Below are 10,928 nucleotides of genomic sequence, written 5' to 3'. Positions count from 1 at the left end.
CAAACAAGACCACCCCCACCTAGGCCACCCCCTCCTCCGCCACCACCGTCAAAACTTATTTTTGGGAAATATTTCAAATTTCAAAAAAATTGATTTTTTACGCCACCCCCAACCTTATACCCTCACCCATTTATTTATTTTTTTAATTTTTTTTTTTTGGAAAATAGTTCAAATTTAATTTTTTTTCATTTTTACGCCTTCCCCTACCATTCCCGTCAAAAATAAAAATTATTTTTGAAAAATATTTCAGATTTAAAAAAAATTCATTTTTTATGCCACCCCCACCCATGCCATTTCCGCCAATTTTTTTTAAGGGAAAGGATGAAATGAGGGGGAAAAGAGTAATTAGGGATTTAATTTGTCTATGTGGCAGTGAGAGCTGTTTGGCGTGCAATGTGGAGTCCATGTGGCATTTAACACACACATGAATACTTCCATTAATTAGAAGGGTAGGTTTGACCTAATAGTTTGTCGGGAAGGATATTTTTAAGCTAAAATATAGTTTAAGGGTATATCTAAGCTATTTCAGATAGTTTAAGGATAGTTTTGACCTTTTTCCATTGTATGATTGAGAGCGATAAAATGTAACTAAAATATTAAATTAAATTTGAATTTGCAAATCATCATTTTGCCTGAATACAAAATTAAATAATTATGCATATATATTCATAATTATGCATATATATTCAGGTGGTCAGCTTGATGTACAAAGCATTACACATTAGTTGAGTTCGAGGAAGTGTTGCATCTCAAGAGGTGTGATATAGACATCTCACCCTAATGATATTACTTACCTAGCTCAAATTTGTGACATATGCGGAGAAAACTTTACCCTATTAGTTAAACTGAGACGTGTGTCATTGATTTCATACAAATTTAACTATATATCGTTTTCCCGATAAACAGTAGATCCTTCCTTGTCTTCTCCGACAGGCACACCGAATATCATTAGATTTGTGTTTGTTTGTTTTGATTGGTAGTCACTTGATCTTGATTTTTGAGGACTTGTTTTGCAATGGTTGAACAAGAAATATACACAATCAAAATTTTAAAAAATTGATCTTAAAATCCGAATTATGTCATATAATTTAGGACGGATGAAGTAATTACTTTTGTCCATTAGTAGGTTCTTGGTCTGGAAGAACTGAAATAGAAACTCAAACCTGAAATCTCAAGTTTAAACCCAAGTTGCTAAAATATAAATAAAATAAATTTAGGCTATATTTAAAATAGTAGTCCTTGTGCAACTTCTCATGGCCCAATCCAACATCCTTAACAGATATTGGATTGTGGATTTGGCCCACTTATCAATATTTGTGAGTTATATTAATACACTATATATTTTCAGTATATCATTGACATTTCAATTTATATTTTATATTATCTATTCATAATTTATGTTATTTTTATTAATATAGTTATTTGATCCATTTTCAATTAATTTCTTTAATTATTCGCATGGCAAGCCATTTGGCATCTTTTTAAATAACAAAAAAATATAGAATGTACATCACGTATCATTATTTACTCATCGAGATGTGTAAGTAGTTTATGATAGTTTGAATAGAAAATGTGAATATATGATAGTTCAAGCAGGAAACTCGCAAAAAATTAGTTGTATTTTATACCATTATCTCAATTAAATATATATAAGATCTTACATCGACAAATCTATAAATACATATTATATCTACATATGTATCTTTATATGGTTGAGAGCCATAATACAATTAAAATATTGAGTTAAATTACAAAGTTATAATCGACCATATCTTGATGTCTACATCTTACAGCTAATAATAGACCAAACGATTAAGAAAAACATATTGTATTATTATGTCATTTTCATATTTTCAATTTATCATTGACATTTTATCATATTATTATTTTTCAGGTAGAGATTTTTTTTTATTGCTACAATATTTATGATGAGGAAATTAACTAATAGTATTGCACAACATGAATCTCCTCTTTTGATCTTCATAATCTTTTATATTTATTCTCTTTTTGTCTATTTGTCTAAAGCAAATAACATTCATGAGAAACATCATATAGGCAATATACATATATAGGCAATATATATATATATATATATATATATATATATATATGTTACATAGGTATTATACTTATCGCTTAATCATGGTGAAGTCACGTTGAAGTGATAAGATTAAGACTTAAATACTTGGTTCATTGTAAATATCAAATACAAATAAGTATTTATCGACTAGGCAATGCAACATCAAAGAGGAGAGGGGATAGCTCGCAAAGGACGAGCTTTGGCTAAGGTGATACCAAACTTCTCCTCCATGTCTAATGCTTGTGGCTCAATGCCTGCTTCAAGTTTCCAATTGAATGAATTCAAGAGTGAGCCCAACATTACTGGAATCATCCTCAATGCTAGTGGCAAGCCAGGGCATATTCTTCTCCCCGCACCAAATGGAATCAACTCAAAATCTTGTCCTCGCGTGTCCAAATTCAAACTCAAAAATCTCTCGGGTTTAAACACTAAAGGATCCTTCCAAAAAGTAAAATCTCGACCAATCGTCCACACATTAACTAGTACCTGTGAGTAAAGAGGCATCAAATTAAGTGAGCTAGTTTATGTTTGGATTGGTCAAAAGAGCTAATCAATAAATAGAAAGGTCATTAACTCGCCCAAAAATATCTAAGCTAAGATTGAGTACTAAACAATAGGTCAAACCTAATCCGTCCAACTCTAACCAAGTTTTAATTATTACTTTTTGAGAAAAAAAAATTACCAAACAAAAGTTGAAATTATTTTGATAAATTTTCTTTTGGGTCATTTTTTGAGTACTATGCATATTATTTTCGTCCAATAACTTTAATTACCACACATACCTGTGAGCCCTTGGGAATGATGTAGTCACACAATTCAACATCTTGCTCTACTTTGCGCGGAAGTAAGAGCGGAATTGGTGGGTGCAGTCTTAATGTTTCTTTGATAATGCATTGCAAGTAAGGGAGTCGAGAAACATCAGTTTCTTCTATTGGTTTTCCTTTTCCAATGGTTTCTGCGAGTTCAACTTGAGCTTTTTTTATTATCTCAGGTTGTTTAAGCAATTCTGTCATTGCCCATTCTAATGTGCTTGTAGTTGTATCAGTACCCGCACCAAATAGGTCCTATAACATTTGTACATCAAAATATATAACCATATATTGCAGTAATTAAAAGAAAATTCATAAATTAGAATAATAATTAATAGAAACTAACATAAGCTCATGATAAATGATGGTAAGAGAATACAAACCAGGAACATGGACTTGATGTGATTATGATCAATATCTTCAGGATTTTTTTCAGTAATATTAAGAAACATTTCCAGAACATCACTCTTTTCTGTGAATCCTGATCTTCTCTTTTCCTCCAATCGCTCATTGATCAAACCATCAAAAAGTTTAAACAACTTACTAAAATGAATGATTGTGCGACGTCTTATTCCTTGAAGATCAATCTTTTTAAGTATGGGAAAAAAATCTACTAGATTAGGCTTCCCTACCTCAGCCATGACACCCCATATAACTTCCTTCAACTCTACCTTTGAATCTGAAAAAGGGTCAGCCAAATCCTTGGAGAAAAGTGTGTTTGACAACAAGTTGAGATTAGTCTTGAAAGCAACTTGACCTATATCCAAAGCTTCACCTTGTAGACTACATATGTCACAATAAGCAATCAATTGTTTCACCTTTTGAGATCTTAGATGTTGATTTGCATCAAGCCTATTGGAAGAGAGGAGGTTAGTGTTCAATATTCTGCGAAGCGTTCGCCATTGAGGACAAACAGGAAGCCATGCCACAGAAAATTTGTAATGGTTGTGTGCTTGAAGAGCATTAGGAATAAATCTTGTAGAAAAAGCTTGATCTTGAATTTTGAGGACTTGTTTTGCCATGGATGATGAAGAAATAACTATTGTTGTTATTTGTCCTAATTTTAAACTCATAATTGGACCATAAATTTTTGCAAGATTGGCTAGTGATGCATGAGGTTTTGCACCTAATAAGTGAAGATTTCCAATTATTGGCCATGGTGATGGACCTGGTGGAACTTTGTTGTTGCCTTTATTGCATATATTTGCTATAATATAAAGAAAGCTCAAGGCAAAAATTGATCCAAAAACAAGTGTAGATTGATCCATTTATTATGACCACAAAAAAAGAAAGATGATTGTCACTAATAATAAAGCAGAGGAATCCAAATGCCAATATGTGTGTGTTATACATTTAAAAATCAAAACACCAATAATGCACAATATCATGACCAGCCATGCTGTTAGTATTAATATTTTTATATTCCCACCATCCCATTTTAAATGTCCTTATTTCAAAACAAGTCCACTCTAAAATAAAATCAACATTCTACGCTGCTAAAAACCAATCAATTTTTCTGTAGTTCTTTTATAGTCATACTTTGTGTAGCACAATTAATTTCACTAGTTTAAATAGACGTTTATAATGACGACTACAATCTTTTTATGTGTGTGGCAATAAGATAAAATTATCAATAAATATTTTTGCGCATGTTTTCAGAGAAGATATCAACTTGCCAACTGGAACTTGGAATTTGGTGATACTTAATTTAGTAAATTTTAATTTTATCGAGCGATTTTAGGCCCACAAACTTTCAATTCACTAATTTAAGAAGAAGAAAAAAAATCACACGACTTATCGTCGATCACTATTTCTATATCGGCAGGAGATATATTATTGACTTTATAATTATTTAAATAATTAGCAAACTATATCAAGATTGAAAAAAATGTACAAAGACTTTATAATTATTTAAATAATTAGCAAACCATATTTGACTTTTGAATTTCAATAGTTATTTTTTAATTCCAACTATAGTTCTTCGGATCTTGTGACGATTGGTTGCTGATTTGTATGACACTTATTTCAACGGTGGTAACAAGATAATCATAATTATTTTCTTATTTCTAATAATTAATGTGTAATTATTGATAGTGACAAAATGTTAATTTTCATTATGAGGTTTGAAATATAAAAAGCAAACACGAAGATGTTAAAGGGTTCAACACTTATAATTTATATGTAAAAATGATTTTAATCAAATATAAATAGTAGAGTATAATCAAAGAGGAGATGGGATAGCTCGCAAAGGATGGGCTTTGGCTAAAGCTAAACCAAATTACTCCTCCATGTCTAAATCTTCTGGTTCAATGCCTGCCTCGAGTTTCCAATTGAAGGAATTCAAGAGTGAGCCCAACATGACTGGAATCATTCGCAATGTGAGTGGCAAGGCAGGGCATATTCTTCGGCCTACACCAAATGGGATCAGTTCAAAATCTTGCCCTCTCACGCCCAAATTCGAATGCAAAAACCTCTCAGGTTTGAACACTAAAGGATCCTCCCAAAAAGTAGAATCTCGGCAAATCTCCCACACATTGACTAGAACCTATAAATAAGAATGTCAAATAAGCCGGCAGGCTCGTTTAAGTTTGAACAAGTCAACAAAAGGCAAACTAATAAATGATGAAATTTAATAAAAACAACTTTTTAAAAATGTAATTATAAGATGAAATAATCACTTGGTATGTACCCTAATTGAGATAACTTTACTACCATTCGTGTGAGCACTTTGGGACAATGTAACCACACAATTCAACATCTTTGCTCCACTTTGCGTGGGACCAAGAACAGAGCAGATGGGTGTAATCTTAATGTTTCTTTGATTATGCATTGCAAGTAAGGGAGTCGAGAAACATCAACTTCTTCTATTGATTTTCCTTTACCAATAATTTCTGCAAGTTCAGTTTGAACTTTCTTCATAATCTCAGGTTGTTTAAGTATTTCTGCCATTATCCATTCCAATGTGCTTGTGGTTGTATCAGTACCCGCCACAAGTAGGTCCTATAACATTTGTACATCAAAGTCTATAACACCCCAGCAATAGATACCAATAATATAAAGAAACTTTTAGGTATAGATTACTTCATCACAATAACATTTTTTGTCTTCAAATGCTAAGAACATGAAAATTTTTCTGAAATAATTTTAACTTTTTGAGGGAAATAAAGGATAAAGTCAATAAATGAAAAGGAATTATTGATAATTAATGCTATACATAACTTAAACTCATTAATTAATCAGAAAAGAGCGCGAACCAAAAATACGGATTTGATGTAATTATGATTGATCTCTTCAGGATTTTCTTCACATATATCGAGAAAAACATCCAAAACATCACTTTTTTCACTTTGAAACCTTCTGTTTTCCTCCAATCGCTCGTTGATCAAACCATCAAAAAGCTTAAACAATTTGCCAATATGAATGGTTGTGCGACGCCTTATTCCCTGAAGATCAATTTTTTCAAGTATAGGGAAAAAATCCACTAGGTTAGGGTTCCCCATTTCATCAATGATATTCTTTAAAACCTCCTTCAACTCTACCTTTGAATCTGAAAAAGGGTCAGCCAAATCCTTGGAGAAAAGGTGTTTGACAATAAATTGAGACTAGTCTTGAAAGCAACTTGACCTATATCCACAACTTTACCTTGTTGACTACATTTTGTACAATAATCAATCAATTCTTTCACCTTTTGAGACCTTAGATGTTGATTTGCATCAAGACTATTGGAAGAGAAGATATTTTTGTTCAATATTCGCTTAAGCGTCCGCCATTGAGGACATACAGGAAGAAATGCCACAGAGAATTTGCAATAGTTGTGTGCTTGAATGGCATTAGGAATAAATCTATATGTTGAAAAAGCTTGATCTTGAATTTTGAGGACTTGTTTTGCAATGGTTGATGAAGAAATGATCACTATTGTTATTTGTCCTAGTTTTAAACTCATAATTGGACCATATTTTTTTGCAAGATTGGCTAGTGATGTATGGGGTTTTGCACCTAACACGTGAAGATTTCCAATAATTGGCCATGGTGATGGACCTGGTGGAAGTTTTTTAGTGCCTCTGCTGGATAATTTTGCTAGAATATAAAGAAAAATCAATGAAAAGATTGATCCAAACACAAGTGTATAGTAATCCATTATATGCTATTTGCAAATACAAAGTGTAGAGGAATCAGATAATATAGGTGTGTGGGTGTGTAATACATTTTTTTTTAAAAGTCTCCCCATCTTAATGTGTCATACATTTAAAAATTAGAAAACTTAGAACGGAAAGCACTAGTGACTCAATGCAGAAATAAACAACAATAAAGATGCAGTTTATATAAAGCATTTAAACAGTAGGTAGAAATTCAATGTATTGAAAAATATGATAACAACTCAATGTATATATAATAAAGTAATGTACTTATGTAGTAGTTTCTCTAACCGACAACCATCACTATGAGCTATGTGATGATACATCGTCTCGCCCACGCTGCCAGAACTGTCCTATAACTTACCGGGATATAGAACGCCTCAAAAAGACAAGAATGTAAAACATGGTTGCCGTATTATTGTTTGATCTTAAATATTTAATAGGAGTGTTTGAATAGATTTTGTTGTATTGTTTGATAGAGTATATATTTGTGTATCTTTTAATTTTAAACTTTATTAAGTAAAGACTAATTAAAGAGTAGAGATCCAAAGTCGTCTAGTCACTAGAGATTTAGGACCTACGTTATATTTATATTTGAAAAATGTTATAAAATATATTTATATATATTAAATTTAATATTGTTAATATATAAAATACATTTACATACATGTAAGGTTAGGGCTAACGAGATTTCTTTTGCTTAAGGCTAGGCGTATAGATAGGTTTCTGGATCTCGAGATTAGTTTCATTTTTCTGGCTAGGAATAATAAAAAAAACTAGGAATAGCTGATTCTAGATCAATATAAAAAAAAGCAGGTTCTAGGGCAAGTGAATTTGAAAGCAGTCTCTTTTAAAGAGAGTTAGAAAAGTCAATCCAGTTGTTTCCTTGCAGCCAATGGATGAGAGTGCCCTTACATATAGTTCTGATTTTTTTCGTTAATTAAAAAGACCATTCCAATTATTCAGGACGGTTATAAACTTAAATAAAAGTCCACAGTTTTATTGAAAAAATAGCATAAATCGGTTCGATTGATTTTTCACATTCTTTTGACACCCTACCAGTGACCCAAGGTACACTTCTGAGCTCTCTATATATGGATACATTGTTACACGATTAGTTATATGTCAATTTCTCAAGATAGATATACATATATACATATGATTTTTTTAAAGTCAACATATATATACACGTGCACCCCACCTATACATGTGGGTCCGCCTATGCTAGTATTATCTTAAGGCACTCATGTTCAAAAGAGATTGAGTGTTGCATTAATTGAGAGTTGGTCTTTACTCCTTTTTGTCAAGTGATTAAATCCCATTTACTCTCTTTTGTTACTTTTTTAAGTAGGTATTTTTCAACTAGTAATTATCACATAATTAATATAATCTTCTTCTTTTTTTAGTTTTATTTAAAATGATTATTTGTTTCTAACTATGTATTTTTATTTTTATTTTTGGAAGGAAATCTTCCTAACTTAGTTAAAATACTATTTATTTTAGCTAATATAAATAGAAAATTTAAACAAAGTAATGAAATTCAAATGGTTATTTTTATAAATAAGAAAAAAAGTTGTATACAAATCTATTTGTCCTAAAATCAGTATAGCCAACAAAATTAAGAAAGGGTTGATACAATTAGATTAAGCTAATAAATATGATGTTAAGTGTATCTAACTAAATTGAGCAAATAGATATAACAAAATTGAGCGAACATATACATCGAATTTGAGTGATAGATATGCTCCAACACATTGTATTGGAGTTCTCTTTCATGTTTTATCCAAAATTTATTTTCGCATAAAAAGTAGAATTTCTCAATAACATTTCAGACTGTAATAATTAAATGTTTATACTTCAACAGTAGTAAAAAAGATAGATAATTCATCCTTGCGAAGTCTTATTATTATTCTTTTATAATCATCATGATTCTATCCTTACTTTTATTCTCCTATGGTTTAAAGAAAATGATAAAACTTACTCGCACTTAATGTTTACATCATACCAACCGTGAATGTCAGATATATTATTTGGTGTAAACTCGAGTATGGATAAGTATTTATTGACCGGCCGACATATCAAAGTGGAGATGGGATAGCTCGCAAAGGATGAGTTTTGGTTAAGATCAGGAGATCAAATTTCTCCTCCATGTCTGGTTCAATGCCAGACTCAAGTTTCCAATTGAACGAATTCAACATCGAGCCCAACATTACCGGGGCCATTCTTAATCCAAGTGCCAAGCCAGGGCATATTCTTCGACCAGCACCAAATGGAATAAATTCAAAATCTTTTCCTCGCGGATCTAATTCTAAACTCTGGAATCTCTCAGGTTTAAACACAAAAGGGTCCTCCCAAAAAGTAGAATCTTGACCAATCGCCCACACGTTTACTAGTACTCGTGAACCCTTGGGGATGATATAGTCACACAATTCAACATCCTGGTCTACTCTGCGGGGGACTAATAATGGAGATGGTGGGTGCATTCTTAATGTTTCTTTGATGATAAATTGTAAGTAAGGGAGTCGGGATAGATCAACTTCCTCTATCGGTTTTCCTTTTCCAACGATTTGTGCAAGCTCAGCTTGGGCTTTCTTCATAATCTCTGGTTGTCTTAGTATTTCTGTCATTGCCCATTCTAATGTAATTGTAGATGTATCAGTACCACCCATAATTAAGTCCTGTAACGTTTTATAATTCTCTTAGATAAACTTGAAAAATCATTTTAATTAACTAACTAGCATATTTAATAATTAAGAGAATAAAAGAGAAGAGCACGAACCACGAACATGGATTTTATATGATTTTGATCGATCTCTTTGGGATTTTGTGCACTGTGGTTGAGAACCGCTTCCAAAACATCACTCTTTTCATCATGGTTGGTTTTCTTTTCCTCCAGTCGCTCATTTATCAAATCATCAAAAAGCTTAAACAACTTACCAATATAGATGTTTCCGTGATACCTTATTCTTTGAGGATCAATCTTTTCTAGTATGGGAAAAAAATCCGCTAGGTTGATCTTACCAGCCACATGTTTGAAGCCAACGAGCATGTCCTTCAACTCGACCTTTAAATTTTGAAAATAGTTACATGTAATGCATCATTCAATACAAAAGAAAAAAATCAAAACAATTCCTACCTTTGGATCCGATAAATAGCCAACCAAGTCCTTGGAGAAAAGGGTGTTTGACAACATATTGATAACAGTGGTGTAAGCAACTTGACCTACGTCCAAAGCTTCACCTTGTTGACTACATTTTTCACAATAAGCAATCAATTCTTTCACTTTTTGAGACCTTAGATGTTGATTTGCATCAAGCCTATTGTAAGAAAAGATATTTGTGTTCCAAATTCTCCTAATTGTTCTCCATTGAGGACAAACAGGAAGATATACCACAGAAAAATTACAATAGTTTTGTGTTCGAACTACATTAGGAACAAATCTAGTAGAAAAGGCTAAGTCTTGATTTTTAAGAACTTGTTTTGCCATGTTTGATGAAGAAATGACCACTATTGTTGCTTGTCCTATTTTTAATCTCATAATTGGACCATATTTTTTTGCAAGATTGGCTAGTGATACATGGGGTTTTGTACCTAACAAGTGAAGATTTCCAATAATTGTCCATGGTGATGGCCCTGGTGGAAGTTTTTTGTTGCCTCTACTGGACAATTTTGCTAGAGTATAGAGAAAAATTAATGTCAACACAAGTATATAATAATTCATGATGCAAAGCTCCTTCACTCTATTGACAATGTTGATATGTAAGGAAGTTTATATATATTCCAAAAATAATAGGCAATTTGAATAATAATAACTTGTGAGTTGACTTTCTTGGTTCTATTATATATTTACTAGCATAGTGTGGAAATGGATGTGTAGAGTAATTACTACTGTAGGGATGGCAG

At 32.0% G+C, this 10,928-nt stretch overlaps 1 protein-coding gene and 2 pseudogenes across 1 annotated transcript; all 3 read right to left on the bottom strand.

Annotated features, from left to right (window-relative positions):
* Positions 1–2,052: 2,052 nt before the first annotated feature.
* LOC102579027 (geraniol 8-hydroxylase-like) lies at positions 2,053–4,271 on the bottom strand. Its single transcript, XM_006358749.2, has 3 exons — positions 3,273–4,271; positions 2,863–3,144; positions 2,053–2,566 (listed from the first exon to the last, which is right to left on the bottom strand). Exons 1-3 carry the CDS (start codon positions 4,155–4,157, stop codon positions 2,243–2,245), a joined length of 1,491 nt encoding a protein of 496 aa, XP_006358811.1. The 5' UTR covers positions 4,158–4,271; the 3' UTR covers positions 2,053–2,242.
* Positions 4,272–6,120: 1,849 nt separating this feature from the next.
* On the bottom strand, positions 6,121–7,027 carry LOC102593395 (geraniol 8-hydroxylase-like; annotated as a pseudogene).
* A 1,847-nt stretch (positions 7,028–8,874) lies between these two features.
* On the bottom strand, positions 8,875–10,756 carry LOC102602210 (geraniol 8-hydroxylase-like; annotated as a pseudogene).
* Between the last annotated feature and the right edge of the window lie 172 nt (positions 10,757–10,928).

This window comes from Solanum tuberosum, unplaced genomic scaffold, assembly GCF_000226075.1.
Source record: "Solanum tuberosum cultivar DM 1-3 516 R44 unplaced genomic scaffold, SolTub_3.0 scf00280, whole genome shotgun sequence".
NCBI lineage: Eukaryota > Viridiplantae > Streptophyta > Magnoliopsida > Solanales > Solanaceae > Solanum > Solanum tuberosum.
Note: the sequence above shows the minus strand (reverse complement) of the source record. Positions and strands in the feature narration are given on the sequence as shown.